The sequence below is a fragment of the Dipteris shenzhenensis genome, chromosome 31 (assembly GCF_047967505.1).
Source record: "Dipteris shenzhenensis isolate YYH24624 ecotype China chromosome 31, Dip_SZ_1.0, whole genome shotgun sequence".
NCBI classification, from domain to species: domain Eukaryota; kingdom Viridiplantae; phylum Streptophyta; class Polypodiopsida; order Gleicheniales; family Dipteridaceae; genus Dipteris; species Dipteris shenzhenensis.
Genome location: NC_141626.1, coordinates 39,954,320 through 39,976,930, shown reverse-complemented (window position 1 = coordinate 39,976,930; position 22,611 = coordinate 39,954,320). Strand labels below are relative to the sequence as shown.

General features: G+C 49.3%; 1 protein-coding gene across 1 annotated transcript in view; it reads right to left on the bottom strand.

Annotated features, from left to right (window-relative positions):
- The window catches only part of LOC147881451 (uncharacterized), a 576,232-nt gene that overhangs the window by 8,680 nt on the left and 544,941 nt on the right, over positions 1 to 22,611 (bottom strand). The window contains exons 26-27 of the mRNA XM_087402392.1: positions 1,729 to 1,918; positions 1,384 to 1,519 (exon numbers count right to left, since the gene is read on the bottom strand). Of these exons, the coding sequence (XP_087258518.1) occupies positions 1,384 to 1,519; positions 1,729 to 1,918 (326 nt within the window). The remainder of the gene's footprint in view (positions 1 to 1,383; positions 1,520 to 1,728; positions 1,919 to 22,611) is intronic.

Genomic DNA, 22,611 nt, shown 5'->3' with positions numbered 1-22,611 from the left:
GGAGTGGATTTATAAAGGGAATCATTCTTCAACTACATTGTTAGTAATGCCAGGAGGTTTTCAGCTGTCTTAGGTGTTAGAATTGCTTAGAACCTCTCACTGGGATAATTATCAATTTCTGCAAAATTATGGCTTGGCTCACAGATTCCAGACCCCAAGTCTTCCATGACAGAGGAGATAGAGGCATGTCCATTCTCATTTCCAAAGGACTCCTAGCTTGTCACTCTAGATGCGGTGACTGTTTTCTTGCACATACCTGAGCTCTCTACTTGGGAGATCATTGCCAATCTTACCACATGATAATTTGGACATCCAATGCACAAAGGCCTTAGATGGGACCCAAAAATTTGTCTTGTAGGCACTTTCAGTGATCTGGCTGGATATTACACACCCTAATGGCCACTTGGGACAAGATTCAGGGCTCCTCACATGCTGCAGTGGCCAGAAGATCTTCCTTCAAGAGAGATTGAGGTCATGGTTCATTCTTCACATATACACCCACAAGGCCTTCGCGGTATGTCCACTCTACGACAGCATCAAGTCTTTTTTGAATGATTTTATGGTTTATTGTTCACATATACACCCACAAGCCTTCATGGCATGTCCACCTCATTTCTTTTTTGCATGATTTTATGGTTGATTCTTCACATATACACCCACAAGGCCTTTACGGCATGTCCACTCTATGAAAACCTCATTTCTTTTTTGCATGATTTTATATGAGGTGTCCACATAAATGTTTCCTGTCTCTATGTATTTTGGTCATGCTTACAGAAGTTCACTTTCTTCCCCTTCCGACCTCCCCCCCCCCAAAAAAAAAAAAAGGTTCACCAAGGACTTCATGGCCACGAGTAAATTAATGGCACGTCCACTCTACAACAGTCTCATTTCTTTTTTGCATGATTCTCTGGTGTCCACAGAAATGTTTCTAGTCTCTATGTATTTTGGTCATACTTAAAGAAGTTCACCTTCTTCCCTTTCTGCCCTCCCCCTCCCAAAAATTGAGGTTACATTGCATTATAAGTATCAAAAATTTGGGAAGGGGAGGCATGCAAAAGGGGGTGTGGGGGGGTGGAGGGAGAGAAATGGTAAGTAGGGGCCACTCAGTGACTAGTCCGGGGGCACAGCGGGGAGGGGGCAGGGGAGGCTTGTCCAAATCTTTACAAGGCAATTTTTTTAGATCTATCCCATCCCTCTAGCCTCGACCAGGCTTATCTTTATTGATCTTGATATTGAAAGGAAAATATAATTATCACATGTCGTGTTCCAAAGAAGGTGTATTAATGGATCTTCTCAATAGATATTTTATCCAACAATTTGAGTACAATAGTAAATATTCAAATAACATATTGATATTGAATCGAGAGCAAATGTGATTCTCACCTTTTGTGTTTCGAAGAAGTTGTATGTAACGGATCTTCTCAATTAATATTTTCTCCAACATTTGTAGTCTCTCAATATTCCATTGTACTTCATATATCCCTCTTTTGAAATCTTTCATGCCAATCAAAATTTTGATCTAGAAGAATACAATATAGCATCATTTGTGTAGGATGAATACAAAATGCATTTAGCCTTTTATGCATATCAAAAGTTTGATCTAAAGAATACAACATAGAATCACTTGTATAAGATGAACACAAAATACATTTAGCCATTCATACTTTCCCACCTTATAATCATTTAAGTTGTTAACCAACATCATTCATTTGATTTAATAATTTCTACCTTTAGGTTAGCTTCCCTCAGTATGACATCATTGAACTCTTGAATTAGTGTTTTCGGAAGCAAGGCCACATCCACATAATCACCCGCAAGTGGGTCTAGCTCAACTTCTACAAGTCCTTGCTTTATGTGCAACAAAAGTGCCAAGTTCCTTCTCTTCTTTTCTCGTTTATCTCGAAACTCTGAAATATTTATATGTTTGTGAGTAAAAGGTAGACATAAGATTTAGCTTGCTAAAGACACATGATAGCTTGTAATAATACTAAACAAACTGCAACATGTGTGCTAAAGTTTAGCTTATTCAACTTTACCTTCGACGTTATATAAGCAATATTTGTACATACCATAATAACATCTATTGATAAGAATGCATACACTATTAGATGCTACTGATTTTAGCGAAAGAGAAAGAAAGAGCCTTCAAGTGTAATCAAAATATTTAATAAAAATTATTCAACATTCTATTCCCTCACGAACCTGATTGGAAAATTTATTATTCTTTTTGTGGCAAAAATAGAATTCTATTAAGTATAAATGAACTTCCAAGAGAAAAACTGAGTGGAATGAAAGGTATGAGAAAATAAAACTAAATGGAAAAATCAAGCTCCTATAATAGAGCGTGAAAATAACCAAAGTTGAGGCCGAACCCTATGGGACCGAGAAGAATGGGGAACTGCTCCACTCCCTCAAGAAAACACTCCTCCTGGTAGAGGCTGCTCATGAAGACCTTGCATAGTCTCCCAAATGGTTACCAGGGTATGTAGCGTGTCCATCCAGATACTAGCCAATGTGAGTGCAGAGTGGACCTAGGAACCATCCAAAGCCTCTATACATTTGCATCTCCAAATATGCCATGCTAATATGCACACCAGAATCTCCCACGAAGTATCCATAGATGCATCCATAGGTCTATACAGAGAGCCAAGAATCTCGACCAAAGAACATGACTCAACCGAATGTTGTCAAATTGAAAAAGCCCAAGAAGAGCCATGTCTCTCATAGAACACCTGAGGCCTTGACAGAGAGAGCTACGCTACTGAGCCCCACGTCATGAAGAAAGGAGATCGCACAAAGGTGCTCAACAATCTAGCAATCCCCTTCTAAAGGATACTCACCCGTCTGCAGTCCCATAGGCAATGATGAATAGACTGATCAACAAAGAGGCAATGAGGGACCCTCATTTTTGGCTCTCTAATCTTCAAGCTCCTTTCGCATCATTGCTAACTCCTTGTCCGCGATGTCCCCATCACTTCTCACTTCTTCACTGTGAGAAGTACCTAGTGGTTTGCCATTCTCGACAAGTATACTATCATTCCACACGATTGGTTACCTATCAATCTTTTTTCTGAGAGGAAGGGGGAACTCTATAAAGAGTACTCCTGAAGCTGGTCAAAGCTTTCAAGATAGCAACCATAAGAGGGGAGAAAGGGACTTTGAGATGGGACCATGTAAAGATCCATATGGTACATCTTTCCAATCTCCTGCAATGGAAGGGAGAGAGAGGGAGAGAGAGAGAGGGAGAAGTGTAAGAATGTGCATCTTATGAAGAAATCCTTCCAAGATTCCTGCCTTGGCAAGAGTTCTCTAAACACTAGCTTGCACAATGAAGCTCTGCTCTGCAAGTATGGATCTAAAATATTAATATTGAGGCCACTTTCCCACTTGGGTAGGATAAGAGTGTCTCAAGACACCTGAACCATCTAGACTACTCCAAATCAAATTCCTTATTGGTCTTTCGAGCTGAGTGATGTAATCCCTAGAGTGGCACAAAAAATAATAAATAAACCAAGCCGTGGCTAGCAATACTTGGTTGACCGCCACCACATTGGAAGCAAGGTCAAGTTTGACTGAGCTCCAAAAAGGAAGCTTCCTTTTGACACTGTCAAGGATAGGAGTGAATTGTTATGGTGGAGGCCTTTCTTGATCATATTTGGAAAGAGGAGGAGCTCCCGTCTGCAGCTGCCCACCACCGCCCATCGCCATCACCCCGCCCCTTGGCAGCGCCCTGCTCCCTTGGTTGCGCCCTGCTCCCTTGGTCCCGCAGGCTCCCTTGGCAGCGCCCTGCTCAGGTCGCCCCCCTTCAGCCCGTCTGGCCGCGTGTCACGCCCCCCTTCAGCCCGTCTGGCCGTGCTCAGAATCAGAGATCAGAATGCAAGAGCGGAGGTATCCAAACTTCAGAGATTGATTCAGAGTTTTCCTCATTCTTTTTCATCAGAGGGCAGCTTTCGGAGGCTCAGGAGAGACTAGAGAAGATTTAGGGCAGGAGAGCCCAGTTCAGGTTTTACTCCCAACAGACTTTCTAGATCCGGAAGGGGGATAGATGCTCTAGAGAGTTCTTCAAGGCAGTGGGTCAGAGATACTCTTTGAACAGTCTTCGTAGACTTGTGGATGAGGCCGGGTCTCTCCAGACGGACCCTCACCGTCTTGTTGAGATCACTTCTGATTTCTATTCCACTCTTTACACCGCCGATCCAGTCACCGAGGAGATGATCAGAGCCAGAGAGGAGATTTGGAGTCATGTCCCCCAGATGGTCTCAAACAGGGTGAGTAGTGTTTTGGATAGCCCACTATCACTCCTGGAGATCACGGACGCGTTACATGAGCTGCCCAGAGACAAATCCCAGGGGGAGGACGGTTTGTCGCCACTTCTTTTTAGAGCTCTTTGGGATACAATTGGGCCTCATCTACTCTCTGCCTTTTCAGAGGCTCTTGATACAGGATCTTTGGGCGAGACATTATGCACAGGTATGATTTGTCTCATCCCGAAAGGGGGAGACAAGACAGTCCTACGTAATTGGAGACCCATTACACTTCTAGGGACAGCCTACAAGATCCTAGCGAATACCTTGGCTCTTCACTTAAAGCCTATGCTGCCAGATATCATCAGAGCTACTCAGATAGGATTTTTTTTTCAATACCTTGGCTCTTCACTTAAAGCCTATGCTGCCAGATATCATCAGAGCTACTCAGATAGGAATTTTTTTTCAAGAAAAAGTGATATATTCCATTCAGAACGAATCATACAATAGGTGGGAGCGAAAGTACTCTATCCCTAGCCTCAACAATGTGGCAAAAAAGCCATGGTGGTGGTCTAAAATGCCACAACATCCCAAAAGGGGTCAAACGAAAAAATAATGAGCAGTCTCATGTCCTCATGAAGGATAAAAGTCTCCCACGAGCTGCCAAAGAGGTGCCTGTACACCGCTTCCACTGACTCCTGAGAGTGAAGATAATCTCCGCCCAAATGGAAGCGAGAGTGTCAGCCTCCGTGCATAAATGGCCCCCAAGGACAAAAGAACATCGCGAACACCATTACCGCCATAGGGTAATGCTGGAAATCACCTCCCAGGCTGACCCTGCAGGTGAAGTAGGCATGGAATCCTGAGCTGGTACAGGTACCAAAAGTAAATCCTACAGCTCCATGATGCTGACATCTGTGGGACCCCGTCTCTAGCGACGCTGCATGAAGGAACCGTGGTCTCCTGGCTCTGACTCAAAGAGAGCAAAGGCTCCAGATCCTCTCCCCCAAAGGGCAGCACCCCATGTCATCAGAAAGGACTCGGATGTAACATATGAGAACAACCTGAAGATACCTGTCCATACCACTCTAGAGTTGGGGCACTCCATAAATAATGCTTACTAGATTTCTCTGCAAGCTGACAATGCATACACAAGGAGGGTCTACCCATCTGCTGAAGCCAAGTACCCACAGGTATACCCCTATGTATAGTGAGCCAAAGAAAGTAGGAGACTTTCCTGGCTCTACTGATGCCCCAAAAGTGAGTCTAGTAGCTTAGCAAGAGCTCTGCAGTAAGTCCTTGTGCATGCCAATGCTGTTAGGCAGATGGTAGGTGATGAGAGTCTCTTTGCTGAAGCCTGTAACCTGCCCTCGTCGAGTACTGGAAAAAAGAAAGAGGACGAACGCCTGCCACTGGAGCAGGCCACGCCCACTCACCTGGGTCCCAGTCGAGCTCCGCAAGAGGTCGACCCTGAAAAATCCAAAGTCTCCATCTAGAATCCTCTGCAATGGAACCCCGCCTCTCGAGAAAGTACCTGCCCAAGTGGAGGTAGTGAGAGGCATATCATCTGTGTCTATCCAAGCCTCTGGAAGGGCTGACTCAATCTGCAAGATCCTCCCTGCACTCCCTCTGAGATGTCCTGTCAACCCTGACTTGGTTTCCTCTGGAAGCCTACGGAAGGCTTTCCAAGATCCCAAAGAAGAAGCAGGTCCCCTCTCCCACCTGGCCCACTGCATGTAGAGTGAGGCACCCAGTGGTCTGCCACGATCATCTAAAATACTGTCGTTCCACATGATGGGCTGCCTATCAATCTCTTCCCGGGAGGAAGGAGGAATCCTCCGAAGAGAGCTTCTGAAACTAGCCCAAGCTTTCAGAATGGCAACCATGAGAGGGGATGAAGGTGATCTGAGGTGTGCTGAGGTGAAAATCCATCTAACACTGCTCATCCAGTCTCCTCCTGAGGAAGGTGTGCACCTCTGTATGCTGCTGATAAGAAAGTCCTTCCACGGTTCCTGTCCTGGCATAAATCCTCGCACCACTATCTTGCAAAGTAAGGCTCTGCACTGTAAATCTGGATCAATAATATTGAGACCCCCATCCTGTGTAGGGAGGATGAGGGTCTCCCAAGCCACTCTGGCTAAGGCATCTGCTGTGCCATCAAGCCCACTCCAGAGAAAGTTCCTGATCGGTCTTCTGAGCTGAATGATGCAGTCCCTAGAACGGCACCAACATGAACAAATAAACCAGGCCGTGGCCAAGAGGACCTGGTTGACCACCACAACTCTAGAGGCAAGATCCTGCTTGGCTGAGCTCCAAAAGAGAAGCTTCCTTCTGATGCTCTCCAACACGGGAGCAAACTGCTGCGTGGTAGAAATACCCAAGCCGACCTGGCAGCCCAAATACCTGATAGGCACACCCCTCTGAACCCAAGTGAACCCTATGTCAAGTCCCCAAACTGGAGTGTCCTCATCACTGATCCAAAAGCCATTGGATTTATGCCAATTTATCTGCGCCCCTGCCGCGAAGCAAAATAAATCCAATGCTGTCCTGAAAGAAGTCAATGTCTGTGGAGAGGCATCCAAATAAATCGCTGTGTCATCAGCCAACTCACTGTCAAGCAGCTCCTCTTCTCTTCTGATAGGAAGTCTCAGCCCAAAGATGTCAGCTTGAGATCTAACATAGATGCTCATAGCTTCGGCCACGAATAAAAAAAGGAAAGGAGCAAGGAGGCATCCCTGACGGACTGATCTCGAAATCTGAAATCTCTCACCCCTTACCCCACCAATAAGTACCTGGCTATGGGCTGATCTGTACAAAGAGGAAACACCTCTGATCCAAACATCAGTGAATCCAAAGCGTAGAAGGGTGCCCTCCAAAAAACTCCAATCTACTCTGTCATAAGCTTTTTCAAAATCCAACAGTAGAATGGCAAGATTCTGGCCACTCTGCACGGCCCACTCTGAAGCTTCCCAGAAAGAAAAAATGTTATCAAAAATACTTCTGCCATGCACAAATCCCGTCTGAGTGTCGTGGATAAGATCAGGGAGAAGTGGCTGCAATCCGAGGCTGATAGCCTTGGCCAGAATCTTGTAACAAGTCCCCAGAAGTGTGATAGGCCTCCACTGGGACAATAAATTTCTGCTACCTCCTTTTGGGATAAGGTGGATGAGGCCCTCTGTAAGCGATTCAGGCATCTCGCCAGAGTCCCAAATGGCCTGCATGGCTGAAGTAATATAGTCTCCAATCATATCCCAAAATGCGATGAAAAAAGACGGAGTGAGGCCATCTAAACCTGGGCACTTGCCCTTGTGAAGGGCTGAAAGTGCAGTCCTGAACTCTGTGTTGGTGAAAGGTGCGTCAAGTAGAACATGCATATCCGGATTCACCAACACTGGGATACTCTGCCAAATAGCCTGTCTAGCATCCTCTATATCGTGTGTCTCAGGATCAGCAGTAAGGAGGGTGGCATAGAAATCTGAAGCTATGCGTAAGACGTCATCTGGCTCTGTCTGTAAAACCCCATGTGAGTCAATAAGCTGAGATACACTCTCTCTACTATGTCTAGGGCCAAGGGTAGAGAAGAAGTGTTTATTGACTCTACCACCCATCTGAATCCAGAAGGACTCCCGTGCATGAAAGGCATACTCTGCTCTCTGATCAAGCAATAACTGCAAGTGAGCCCTCGCTGCAGCAAGGCGCTCCTGAATCCAAGCATCTGAAGGCCGTTTTTGCTCTTCCCTCTGCAAAGCTGCTAACTGCTGGCGAACACCAATCTCACGTCTGAGAATATCTCGTCTCCTGGTAGAAGCAACTGAGCAGTAAAAGTCGCTAATACCAGAGAGGGCAGCGGCTAAATGTGAAGGATGTGGCTGCCCTCCCTGGACATGAGCAAACCATACCCGTAGGGCTGCCTCTGTAAGGTCCTCCTCTGTGTAAAAGGCATCTGGGATCCTGATGTTGGCAGATCGGCCTCTCAAGTGAGGCTCTGAGATAGCCAGAACAACAGGGAAATGGTCTGAGGTGGAAACCCCCGCAGCAATGCATACCGATCCCCCTCTGTCAAGTGCCCAGTCATCTACATAAAATCTGTCAATGCGTGCATGAATAGGCATCTGTTGCCTCCTGTTCGACCAAGAGAACAGGAGGGACTGTGGCTGAATAAGAAAGGCATCATCACACCAAGTATCTCTGCCACAGAAATGGAAAAGGAAGGCATCCCAAGCTGCTCTCTCCAAAGAGTGAAGTCCGCCTTCTCTACCCCCTTTTTTGTCTGAAGGTAACTCGACCATGTTAAAGTCACCTCCAATCACCCAAGAATCCACAATGGGGGCCCAGGAGAGCAAAGTCTTCCACATAAGGACACGTTCCCCTCTAATGTTGGAGGCATATAGGTTGAGGAAGCCAACCTTACGCCCTCCAATCAAGAGAATAATCCACTGAGCTCTAGAGGGGATAATGACTCCGTGCCCAACAACTAAGGGGAGAACCGACTGCGAAACTGAAATAGAAGTGCCTCCCCTAGTGCCCAATGCAGGCGACCAAAAAGTATGTCCTGAAAGCAACTTGCCTGACTTGGCACAATCTCTATAATCCAGCTTGTGCTCTTGAATAAATAATATATCAATGGGACCCCCAGTAACACCTGGATGAAGCTGATCCCGGATCAGCTGTCTGCGGCGGCGATGTGGGACGCCACCTAGGCCCTGTATGTTCCAACTGATAATCCTCATCGACGGGAGGATGTAGAGTGGAACACCTTACCCGACCTAGTGGCGGAAACAAACCCCTCAACAGGGGAAGACCTCCTGGATGGAGGGAAGGAACCCAGTGGAGGAAAGTCAATAGGGGAAAGAATCCTGGCACCTGAAGAAGAAGCCCTGTCAATAGGAAATCCAACCACTGGCTCCCCAAAAGTAGCGGGCACAAACTCCTCCTCTGGGAAATCTGAACTCTCTGCCAAAGCTGAAAACGAGTTCCTGTGGAGCAATCCAGACACCGGAGTACGAAGGATCCCTTGTGAGGGAAGAGGATCAACAGTGTAAGCTATCCCCTTCCCCCTGTCCAAGGGAGGGAGTGAGGAAGGCTCTCTACCCGGTGTCTGCCCAGCCGCGGAAATCTCTCCGTCCTCAAGAGGAACATCTGGCAGTGCTGGATCTAAGGAAGAAGCTGCAACTGGGGAGGAGGTCGAAGCTTCAGCGTCTCGGACTGTGCAAGGTGAGACAGGAAGGACAGCTCGAGGTGAAGCAGAGTCTACTAAGGTACCCTCGTGAACTGAAGGAGGGACCTGCACACGTACTGGAACCCACTGTAAAGCGTCGCGTGTGCCTGAGGGAGGTGGGGGTCGAGGAGCAGGACCTGTACCACCCCCCTGATGAGGCCGAGGAATAGGTACTGGACCTGTACCACCACCTGACTGAGCAGGACCGCCACGTGAAGAATGAGGAGCAGGAGCTGGACCTGTACCACCCCTCTGTCGAGGTCGAGGGGCAAGTGCCGGGTCTAATCTCCCCCCCTGTCCCCCCTGTCGATGCCCTGAGGCGGTAGCTGTACCAGAGGTCTTCTTAGGCCTTTTCTTCTTTCTGGGACAATCCCTGGCAAAGTGTCCCGAGGTCCTGCAAATCCTGCACTGGTCCTGCCTGCCTGAAATCTCCACTCTCTGGCGAAAAAAGGAACCATCCGGGCGCTGTATCATGACGTGGTCCATCTCGAGGTTAGGATCCTTGCAAAGGACCCTAACTCTAGGAACCCCATCAGCCTTGGTTGCCTCTACTGCAGTCAATGGCAACCCAGGGAGGGGTGGGATCTCAGCAACTACGCCAAAATGCTCCCCAATAACAGAAAGAAGTCGATAGTAAACCTGGGGAAGCCCGGGGAACCTGATGAAGAGCGAGAAGAATTTCTTATCTGCCTCAACTGGGTCGAAACCAAGGTGAAAGGCTTCAAAGAAGATCTTCCTGTGTCCCAGGTGTAAAAGCTCGGCCTTGAGCACAGTGCTCGCAGCCTCTGGAGTGTCAAAAACAACCTGGAAGAAACCTCGTCCCAGAAGGCGAACATCTACCAATCGAGGAGCGAGGTCTGGGGGGAGAGCCGCAAGCATCCAGTCTCTGGCTTGGGATCTGGAAGGGTGAGACCCGAAGATGCGTGCTAACAAAGTGGTAGAGCACTCAATCTCTACATCCTTCCTGAGCTGCTGCAACTCGTCTTTAGAGAAAGTGATAGTTTTCGCGGCCGGTGGAGATGGAGTAGGATTGGCTGACGGGGAATCCATCGCCAATCAAGGTGAGGAGGCCGACTCGAACAGGAAAAAAGGCTCCTTCCGTTCCAAAAAAACTGCGAGGGGCAAGGGAGGGGAAAGGAGGCTAGGAGGAAGCAGGGGGGAAGGGGAGGGAAGGAGGAGAGGGGCTAAGGCTGAGAGGGGAGAGGGGCAAGGAGGGAGGGGAAGGGAGAGGAGAAGAAAGGGAGGAGTGAGAGGAAGAGAGGGGGCGGGAGAGCAAGCAGGGAGGGGGCGGGACAGTAGGGGAGGGGGCGGGACAGCAGGGAGAGGGAGCGGAGCAGCAGGGGGGAAGGGGCGGAGGCAGGGGGAGAGGGGGAGCAGCAGGGGGGAGGGGGCGGAGGCAGGGAGAGGGGGCGGAGCAGCAGGGGGGAGGGGACGGAGCAGCAGGGAGAGGGGGCGGGACAGCAGGGGGCAGAGGGGCGGAGGCAGGGAGAGGGGGCGGAGCAGCAGGGGGGAGGGGACGGAACAGCAGGGAGAGGGGGCGGGACAGCAGGGGGCAGAGGGGAGCAGCAGGGGGGAGGGGCGGAGGCAGGGAGAGGGAGCGGAGCAGCAGGGGTAAGGGGACGGAGGCAGGGAGAGGGGGCGGGACAGCAAGGGGGAGGGGGCGGAAGCAGGGAACAGAGGGAGGGAGCGAGGGACAGGCAGGGGGAGGGGGCGGAGCAGCAGGGGGGGAGGGGGGGAAGCAGCAGGGAGGGGCTAGGGACAGGCTGAGGGGGGAGAGAGACGGGCTGAGGGAGGGGGAGCAGCAGGGGAACGGGGAGGAGCAGCAGCTCTCAACGGCGAGGATGATTTGAATGGGGGTAGCCAAGATTTTCAGTCACTTTGCCCACTCCCCATTCTTTATGACATGGGGCTCAGTGGCTTGGCTTTCTCTTACAGGGCCTCAGGTATTCTATGAGAGATTTGACTCCTCTCGGGCCATTTCGGTTCGACGTCATCAGACTGAGTCCTGTTTGTTGGATGTGGTACCACACCTTCCTTTTACAGCTGTACATGCCTCTGTGGATACTTCTTGGGAGATTCTAACGAGCATAGCATCCTGGCATATCTGGAGAGCCAGATGCACAGAGGCTTTGGAGGATACTCAAGTTCATCCCTCGCACACATTGGCTAGTATCTGGACAGACACCGTACATACTTTGATGGCTGTAGGGACGAGTATGCAGGGAGACTCCCGTGCAGCCTCAGCTAGGAGGGCTTCTTTCTTCAGGGAATGGAAGGATTCTCCTTTCTTGTCTGAGACTACTACAGGGTTGAGGTGGCACTTTCAGCCTCAGCCTTGGTTGTTTTCCACCTCACTCTGAGGGGGTTTTTTATTTATCCTCATGATTTCATGATGTATTCCTTTTTGAGCTTGCTCTCGCGGGTTTTTTCTCTTACTTAATAGAAGTCTCTTTCTTGGGAAAAAAAAAAATAGACAACCACAAGAATAGAGTGATTTTTTTATTCCCGAGGGATTTCCAAAGTCTCCTCCAAAAGACTCTACAAATCAGTAGGGATATGAAAGTTCTCCCAACGAGGGTCTCTGGAGGTTCTCCAGCCTCTAGAACCGATTTGAAACTTCTTGGCATTGCAGTATAACAAATAAGGGCAGACTCTTCTCTTAGTGCCTTGCATCAATCCATTCTCACTTTCTGGGATCCATGTGGGTTCGGATCCAGTGAGCTAAATCATCCAAGAACCCAAGAAAGAAGAAGTGGGTTCAGAGTCCTGAATGCAAAAGGGGCATCAAGTAAATCTCTCATATAGGGTTTGACCATATGGGAATACTATACCAAACCATATGTCTAATATCATCTCTGGCAAGTGAATCGGGATCTATTGAAAGAAGGGAGGCATAAAAGTTTGTAGCAATCCGCATGACCTCATCCAGATCTAGCTGCAAAATCCCGTCAATGTCAATAAGTTGAGATACACTCTCTCTACCATGTCTAGGGCAGAGAGTAGAGAAATTTGTTTATTAACTCTTTCTCCCATCTGGATCTGCATGAAAGGCATAGTCTGCTCTTTGATCTAGCAAAATCTGCATATGAGCCCGTACTACACCAAGGTGAACCTGAATCCAAGCATTTGAAGGCCTTTTTTATTCTTTTTTTTTTTTTGCAAGAAAAGTACTTCATTAAGTATGAATAAAAACCGCAGAGCAAGCTCAAGTGCAGGAGTACATCATGTCAAGCATGAGAAAAAACAGCTTGTTGGCTCTTTCCTACCGCTTCCGTAGGAAGAGCTGGGTATTCTATGTTGCAGGGTTCCGAGGCTTTTTGTCACCTACAGATATATTGGAATTGTCGTTGTAGTATATTTGTAGCTTAGGACCTCGAGTCGTGTTCCGGTGAGAGACGTAGGCTTAAGTGTGGTGAGTAAACATAATGCAAGCATGTGTAAAAGGCGCATAAACCATTGTTGTTGGGGTAATGAAGGCTTCCGCCTTCATTGGGGGTTGTAGGGTTTAGGAGGAGTTTAAGAGTTCAGAAGGAGGTTCCAGGGTTTAGAAAGAGTTCAGGGTTAGAAAGAGTTCCAGGGTTCAGAAGGAGGTTCCAGGGTTTAGAAGGAGTTCAGGGTTAGGAGGAGGATCCAAGGTTCAGAGTAAAGTACATGGTGGAGAACTCGTCTCCCTCGTAGATCATTGAGTTTAAGGGTTTAGGAAAGCATAGGAGTGGGAGAGGAAGAAGGTGTAAGAGCATGGGTGAAGTAAGAGAAAGAGGAGGAAGGAGGAGGAGGGAAGAGGAGGAGGGAGAGGGAGGAGAGAGGAGGAGGAGGAGGAGGGAGGAGGAGGAGGAGGAGGAGGAGGGAGGAGGAGGGGAGAGAGGAGGAGGAGGAGGAGGGAGGAGGAGGAGGAGGAGGAGGAGGGAGGAGGGAGGAGGAGAGGGAGAGGATGGGTTGCAGGGTTGGAGGAGAGGGAAGAAGGGTTGCAAGGTTAGGACATGCTTTTGGACGTGCAGTGCAAGGAAGCATGGACACTTGAGACAAATGCTTGGAATACCAATGTAGACTCAACACAATGCCCCAAGAGTCTGGGCTTCATTCCATTATGGGGTATTTATACAAGTTGGAGAGCTTCCCTCTCTACATGTAACACAAAGTCGTATCACAAAGTTGTAACACAAAGTTGTGTCACAAAGTCGTAACACATTCTCTCTCTTCATGTAGAAGATGTAACACAAAGTTGTTACACAAAGTTGTTACACAAAGTTGTTACACAAAGTTGTAACATAAACTTGTAACACAAACTTGCAACACAAAGTTGTTACACAAAGTCGTAACATAAAGTTGTGTCTAGAAGTTGTAACACAAAGTTGTAACACCTTCTCTTTCTTCATAAGTTCATGTTGGCACAGAGTCAACATACCCCCGGATCCATTTTATTACCCGTCCTCGGGTTATGGCTTATTGCGATCACGTACCTGGGTTGCCATGTTTTTAGTCCAGTGGCTGTGGAACTTGTGTCGTGCCAGACGGTCCTGCTGTAGAGCCTTAGCACCATACAATTTTTGCGCAGTTTCCAGGTAGCCTGTATCCACCATTTGCTCAAACAGAGATATGTGGCGTGCCTCCAAGAAGATCACTCTTTGGTATAGTCGGCTTGTAATCTGAGCATCAATCCGTTCATTGGGATTAAAGCTGAGTGGAGGCAAATGGGAATCAAGGTAACAAGGGACCTCCAGAATTAATGCTAATGTTTTGCAGAATATGGCACTTTGGCGAAGGAAGCGATCAATGTTGCCGCGCATTGTTTGTTCATGCTGCTGAAGTGCTCGGATCATGGCGCCTTGGATAGTCCATTCTACTCCAGAGTAGGATTCGATCATTGGCCAATTAATGACTCGATCTTCAGCCAAAGTGTGTATGTTGGCTTCCCATCTTTTACGCCGTGGAACTGCATAGAACTTGGGATGGGTTCTGAGACATGGAGGTGCCCGTAAGTACTCCTTTAAGAAGCTTACATCAAAGAGCTTGGGACGGCGCCAATCAGGTTGTGGATCCAATTTGCTAATCCAAGCTTCACTTATTTGGTGCTGACGAAGATTGGTAGGGAAGTTACCCAGGGTCCATCCACCGCGAGTTTTCATATCAGGATATTTGCTCCAAAATTCCTTGATGGGGTTACTGGGAAGTGGTATCTCATCAAAATCATACTCATCATTGGAACTTGGCATGGGTGTACGAATTGGATTATCCGGATCCTGATATTCAAAATCAAATACTGCATCATTTTCTACTGATGGCAGCACTAGAAGTGTCGGAGGTGATGACGGGGCCGGGAGAGAAGCAGGGGACATGGGGGAGAAATATGGCTGAGTGATAGTGGCGGAAGGGGGAGCAGAGGGGAGGGGGGGAAGAAATGGGCAAATGGTTTGAGCAGCTTGGTAATCCTCAAGGGTAGGATTAGCAAGGGAGGGGAAAAAGCTAGGTGTGAGGGGCTCGTAAGTTTGGGACTGTTGGGTAAGTTGAAAATGGTGAGAGGCATGAGCAAAGAGACGATGGAGGGAATAGATGTTAGGATGGGGCTCGGGGAAGGTTAAGAGGGTAGCAGCAGCAAGGGGAAGTGAGGTTATGATGTTGGCAGAAAGAGTGGTTAGATATGGGAAGTTGGATGTGAGATAGGCCTTGTCATCGTCCGACACTTCTTTTTGCTGGTGCGATGGGATGATCAGCTGCATGGGTTGGATGCCCGTTATGTCATGCCGTGCAAATAATAGGGATGGCCTTTGCAGCAACGGCAACAAACCTGCAATAACCCTGAGGGGAGGACTACCCATGAGGCAGGCATATGCAATGAAAGCATCTGTCCTGAGAGTTATAAACCCGGCATGTGTAGACAGGCAGAAGATATTCTTCTCATCTTCAGACAAGTCTTGGCAAATGATGCGCAGGGTTTTAATCCCGATGGATCGTTTCCAGTCGATTGTTGGATGAGCAGCTATGATCTTGAGTTGGAGTTGCTTCCATTGGATCAGCACGCGTGCGTGGAGGTGATCTTCCATTTGGAGAGCAGTCACAAGCTCTTCATACACCACGGTTGTGCATTGTAGTGGGTCGTCATTGTCTTGCAATGCCTCATTGTTATGCACCAGCAATTGGAGTTCAAGCTTGGAGATGGCTATTTTTTGGGAGTGCATCTCATTCATCTTTTCTTTGTACTGATGGTAGATGCTGGTGTATGCCTCTTTAAGCTTTTTCATTTGCAAGGTGACCTTTGCCTGTTGAGGGATGTCTTCAGTGGTATTGGACCATTGGTCCAAGAACTGGGCTTGTAAAGTGCTGGCCTCTAGAACAGTAGCAAGTTGGTCTTTTAAGAGTCGGCAATCCCTTGTAAGCTCATCAATGCTAAAGGCACGTACTGCCAAAGATTGTTGCATGTCTTCTAGCTTGTCCTTGCATTCCTGGAGCGCGTCTTCTTTGTGAAGGAGAGTGAGTCGAGCTTGTGCCACTTCCTCTGTTTGTTGCGCATGTGCAGTTGTCAGGGAGTTATAGGAGGTCTGTAGGATTGCCATTGCTTCGACTGCCGCAGTCAGCTGTGTTTGACTTTGATGGAGGTTGGAGGTCACATCCCTTACGGCCTTCTCTTGAGCTTGGAGAGCCTGGTTCATGCGCACTTCTTCTACCTCCTTCTCATCTATCTGTGCCCGAAGAGCCTTGACCTCGATGGCGATTGCCTGGAATTGGTCTTCGATTTCTGATGCCGTCTGCCTTTCCAATTCTCTTGCATATGCTTCCTTAGCCAAGCTAGTGAAGAGTTCGGACATTTGGATCATTTGGCTAGCTTGATGCTGGAGAATGACAGATGGTGATGAGGTCTGGCGATATTGCTGATACAAGTGGTGCCCATGTACCCATCCCGAGGGTTCTGTAGTACTTGGGGGAGGTTGTTCCAATGGCATTTCACTCCCTTGTGGACAATAGTCATACTGCTGATCTGGCACGAGCTCTCCTTGAGGCTCATCGACTGGCATGACGTCGATGGGCGGTTCGAGTGCCGATGTGGTCTCAAGCTCTGGTGCTGATCTTTCCTCAGGTTCGGGTGCCAACCTTGTCTCGAGCTCGGGTGGGTGTTGTTGGGGGAGACTTAGTGGTTGCAATTGTGCACCGAGCTGAAGCATTTCCTGAGGCAATTCTGCAATCCTGCTTTCCAAAATAGGTACTTCGGTTAAGGCATCTGTACTTATCAATGTGATAGCTGGAGCAGTTGATGATGGCTCCCATACTGGTGAGAAGGGTATGTCCAACTCCTCAATTGGTTTTGGAGACTGGGGCAGAGTCATTTCTCTTTGTTGGAGTTCCTTTTTGATGATGATAGCCAATAAGTGCGGAATTTTACATTTCTGGCCTGAAGAACCATCGAGTTTTTTGGTAAAGAAAATGACAAAGTGTTGGACCCAGTCTTGTTTGAGCTTCCTACTCAGCAAAACAAATGTGCGGAGTGGAAGGGAGCGTTCCTTGCCGTTCTTTATTCCCAGGATGGTGGATAGAAATTGTGCTGCTTCCTTGAGATGAGGGTCAAGGATTGTGCGAAGCAAGATGCCATCTCTATGGATCAGGGTACCCTTGGTGAGGAGAGTCTGTACTTCAATAAACTTTGCATCCGCAGACCTTTTAGGGTATTCGCCACCTTGCCTTGGCAGAGAGAAAGCCCGTTGAATGACTGTACTGTCGAGGATAATGTTCAGTGGGCTCTGCTGTACAGTGATTGTACCGTACTTGCCATCTGTTGCATTGCTGGAGTAGTAAGAGTGGAGAAAGTCCTTGATGTAGGTGGTCATGATAGGACTATCCTCCAAGGATTTGAGGCTCTCATGCAAATTGCCTAAACCCCGTTGCTCTAAGTAAGATGTTGCTTCCTGGGAAAGAGCATAAGTCGAGGTGGGTGGCCAGACAAGTTCCAATGATTGGGCCTTGTTAACAGTTGTGCACGCCGGCTGTGACTGGGGTGGCATTTGTTCTGCTTGGGCATGCACTGAATCTTCTCCGGAGCTATCGCTTTGGACCACGAACGTCTGTGGTCTTCGTGGTTGAGAGGATGTAGATGGCTGCGAACTCGGGAGGGGGTCTCGTGGTTGAGGTGGTGGGCTCTTTCTGCGCATCCTCTTTAGTGGCGGCATCTTTTCTGAACCTGCATCCATGTACATGTAGTGTACCATTGATCATTACATTGATTGGCATGCCTGTATGACCTTTCTGTGTGGGTGTGGGAGAGAGATCCTTTTTTTTTTTTTTTTTTTTTTAAAATAAATATAAATATATCTTTTGAGAGGGTGGAATGAAAGTGTGTTGTACAATTATTCATGCAATCATCTATGTGTCTAAGCGAAAGCGTGTGAGTGCACGTGACCTAGTAGCTAAGTAGGGACTAACTATATGCTTTTTTTTTGCTGGGATTTTCATAGGGCAGCTAGAACTCATTCACCAATCCTGAGCTCTAGGTAAAATCGATTGAGGCTACCTATATGTGCGAAGACGTACATATGCAAGTGAGTGCTCGTGATACAATCTAATCCTAACTAAGGAAGACTTGGTTTCCCAAATCTTCGTTTTTGTCGGGGATGGCTCGCGTGTTGATGTAGTAGCGCTTCAGTCGGCTCCCGTTTATTGTTGTGTTGAATTGGACTCCATCGAGTGTTTCAAGTAGCACAGCGCCAATGGGATTCATCTTTCGTACCCGGTAGGGTCCTTGACCCAGATACTTCAATTTGCCCTTGTGTACTTTGGCATTGTATAACAGGACTAAGTCGCCTTCCTTGATGTCTTTAGCTTTCAGATTCCTGTCAAACCATGCCTTTCTTCGACGTTTTTCTGTTGTCATGGCATGATAAGCGACTAGTCTTGTCTCTGTATGCTTTTCCAACTGACAGAGCCTTTCTTTCAAGGACTCATGATCACCCAGGCGTTCTTGTATTGCGATGCGCAGACTTGGTATTATAAATTCAAGTGGGACCACGGCTTCAAGGCCGTACACCAATTGAAAAGGTGTGTTCCCTGTACTGACCTTGAATGTGGTTCTGTATGCCCATAAGGCTGCATGCAGTTTCTCTGCCCAATCAGAACGATGCGGTTCTACTACCTTGGTGAGGATATTGCATATGATTTTGTTTGTGGATTCTGCTAATCCATTCCCTTGGGGGTAGTAGGGTGTGCTTTTTCTATGAATGACCATGAAGCCAGACAAGAGTTCTTGGATTACCTCATTGACAAAATGTGTGCCTCTATCCGACACAATTTCAAGGGGGCATCCGAATCGGGTGATCACATGTTCGTACAAGAATCTTGCTGTGCTTTTGGCATCTGCCTTTCTGACTGCCTTAGCTTCAGCCCATTTTGTAAAGTAATCAGTGGCTACAATGATGTAGCGTGCCTGTGTTCCTTTGGCTGCGGGATGTATGGGACCCACATAATCAATCCCCCATTTTTCAAATGGCTGTTGTGCAACAACTGTTGTTAGGGGATTGAAGTCTTTGTGTTGTGGTTTAATAGTTCGTTGGCATACATCACAGCCTTTTACAAATTCATAGGCATCTGCCCACAGTGTTGGCCACCAGTAGCCTGCGAGGAGAACTTTTCTTGCTGTGGCTTCCCCTTGGAAGTGTCCTCCTGCAATGCCTTCATGGACTTCACTCAGGATTGGCAGGATCTCATGAGGCATTACACATCTTCTTAATATTTGGTCCTTGCCCATCTTGTATAGTTGTCCTGCAATGAGTTGATATGGTGCAGCCTTTAGAATCAATTTTCTGGCATCTACTGCTTTCATGTCAGGGGGTGGTCTTCCTGCCATCAAGTACCCAATGATATCTCCACACCATTCTGGAACAGCATCTATTTGAAATAGTGTGGCATCTGGTAAGTCATCTTCTACTCCAGTGGCTTCTTCTCCTGTCTTTACTCGAGACATGTGATCGGCAATGTAGTGTTGGGCACCTTTGCGGACCACAATTTTGAAGTTGAATTCTTGTAGCAAGAGGAGCCATCTGGTTATTCTTCCGGTGGTACACGGACGGTTCACAAGATATAGCAATGCTTGATGGTCGGTGTAGAAGACAAAATCATTTGCGAGAAGATAGTGCCGAAATTTCTTTACACTGTACACCATTGCTAGGGCTTCTCTTTCTGTGTTGTATAGTTGATCTCTGCATCATTGAGTTGTCGACTGGCGAAGTAGACTGGGTAGTCTTTCTTATGTTCACCAGGTTGACAAAGCACACTCCCAATTGCATACTTGGAGCCATCAGTATGAACATGAAAATCAATATCCCAATTGGGAGATAGAAGGATGGGTGCTGTGATTAGGCGCCACTTTAAAAGCTCAAAGGCTTGGTCGCACTCTTCGGTCCATAAGAACTCCACTAATAATTTGTAAAGAGGTCTAGCTATCATGGCATACCGCAATATAAATCTTCTATAATAGCCGGCATGTCCCATAAAGACCTGTACACCTTTGGAATTTGTAGGAGGAGGCAATTCCATGATGATCTTGATTTTGTCCATGTCAGTTGCAATCCCATGTTGAGAGACGATGTGTCCTAAAACAACTCCGTGGGTGACCATGAACTGGCATTTTGTTGGATTTAGGGAGATGCCATACTCCCTGCATTTGATTAGTACTTCTTCCAGACATTTGAAGTGGTCCTGTTTGGTTGAATGGATGCACAAATCATCCAAGAACACCTGTAAAACTTATTCAAGAATGACTTGAAAGCTGTGAACATGACTCGCTGGAATGTGGCCGGGGCATTACAAAGGCCGAATGGCATGACTCTATATGCAAAAAATACCCCATTCTGTAGCAAATGCTGTTTTTGATTGGTCTTGAGGAGCAATTTGTACTTGGTTATAGCCACTGAAGCCATCCAAGAAGCTATAAATTTCGGATCCTGCCACCTTTTCCAACACTGTTTCTGTTAAGGGTAGGGGGTAGTGATCCCTAATTGTGGCGGCATTCACATTTTTCAAGTTTACGCATATTCTGAGCTTCTTGTTGCGTTTAGGCACAATGACAATGGGTGAAACCCAATCAGTGTGCTCTATCTCGTAGATGAATCCGGCATCTAGGAGTTTTTCTAGCTCGTCATAAACCATGGTGCCATATTTAGGATTTGTGCGATAAGGTCCACATACCTTAGGGGCGAGCACCTTCCCTTATAGGGATCGTGTGAACTGCCACTTCTGGTGAAATTCCTTTCATCTCTTTGTATGACCATGCTAGGCAGTCACGGTATTCCATTAGGAGGATTTGAGTTTGATTTCATCTTCTTGACGGAGCTGTTCCCCAATGAAAACCAATTTTTCTTCCTCCCCTTCAAGGGCGAGGTTTATTGTGCGTGTTTTTGCCGGGCCCCTCATAGATTGGAGTTTCTCCAATGCTATCGGTTTCTTGAACTTCAGATTCTCTGATTGGTCTTGGCATTGCTATTGGTGCACTGCCACTTGTATAATTCTTAAAGTATTCCGGCACTTCTCGAAGATCGGCCTCTGATGGGGTTGAACTAGCTTGAGATGTGTCATGAGTACTGGGTGGCATAGTTGCATTTAGTAATTTGTTAGTCTTGAGGGCGGGGAAGGGCGGGGGGCGCGGGGCGGGGTTAGGGTAGGGGGAGGGGCGCGGGGCGGCGGCCACAGCGCCGCCGCGGGGCGGGGAAGGGCGAGCGGCGGGGCGGGGCGGGTGGCGAGCGGGTGGCGGGCGGGGTTAGGGTAGCGGGGAGGGGCGCGGGGCGGCGGCCACAGCGCCGCCGCGGGGCGGGGAAGGGCGAGCGGCGGGGCGGGGCGGGTGGCGGGCGGGGGGCGCGGGGCGGGGTTAGGGTAGCGGGGAGGGGCGCGGGGCGGCGGCCACAGCGCCGCCGCGGGGCGGGGAAGGGCGAGCGGCGGGGTGGGGCGGGTGGCGGGCGGGTGGCGGGCGGGGTTAGGGTAGCGGGGAGGGGCGCGGGGCGGCGGCGGCGGCGGCGCTGCGGAGCGCCGCCGCGGGAGGGGGTGGGGGTGGGGTTAGGGTAGCGGGGAGGGGCGCGGGGCGGCGGCGGCGGCGGCGGCTGCGGAGCGCCGCCGCGGGAGGGGGTGGGGTGGGGTGGGGTGGGGTGGGGGAACGAGAGGGGGAGGGGGGTGAGGGGGGTAAGGGGGAACGAGGGGGGAGGGGGGTGAGGGGGTAGGGGAGGGGGTGAGGGGGTAAGGGGGAACGAGAGGGGGTAAGGGGGAACGAGAGGGGGAGGGGGGTGAGGGGGATGGGGGGACGAGGGGGGTAAGGGGGAGAGAGAGAGAATGGGTGGGGGGCGGGAATGAGGGGGAGAGTGAGAGAGAGAGGGGGTGGGAGAGAGAAAGGTGAGACAGGGGGATGGGGGAGGGGGAAAGGGGTGGTAGAGGGGGAGGGGGAGAGGGGGAGGGTGAGGGGGGGGGGAGAGGGGGAGGTGGTGGTGGAGAGGGGAGGGGGAGAGGGGGAGGGGGAAGTCGAGAGGGGGAGGGTGAGGGGGGGGGGAGGGGGAGGTGGTGGTGGAGAGGGGAGGGGGAGAGGGGGAGGGGGAAGTCGAGAGGGGAGGGGGAGGGGGAGAGGGGGAGGGGGAGGTGGAGAGGTGGAGATGGAGGGGGAGGGGGAAAGGGGGAGGTGGTGGTGGAGAGGGGGAGGGGGGAGATGGAGGGGGAGGTGGAGAGGGGGAGGGGGAGGTGGAGGGGGAGGTGGAGAGGGGGAGGTGAGGGTGGAGAGGGGGAGATGAAGAGGGAGGGGGAGGGGGAGATGAGAGGAGAGGGGGGGTGGAGATGAAGGGGAGGGGGAGGGGAGAGGGGGAGGGGGAGGTGGAGAGGTGGAGATGGAGGGGGAGGGGAAAGGGGGAGGTGGTGGTGGAGAGGGGGAGGGGGAGGATGGAGGGGGAGATGAGGGGGAGGTGGTGGTGGAGAGGGGGAGGGGGAGATGGAGGGGGAGGTGGAGAGGGGGAGGGGGAGAGGGGGAGATGGTGGTGGAGGGGGAGGGAGGGAGATGAAGGGGGAGGGGGAGGGGGAGATGGTGGTGAAGGGGGAGGGTAAAAAGAGCAACAAAAAAAATACCGAAAGACGGAACTTGAAAAGCAAGGCGGAGTGGTTACCTGACGCTCTCCAAGTCTTTCTCGATGGAACGGGGAA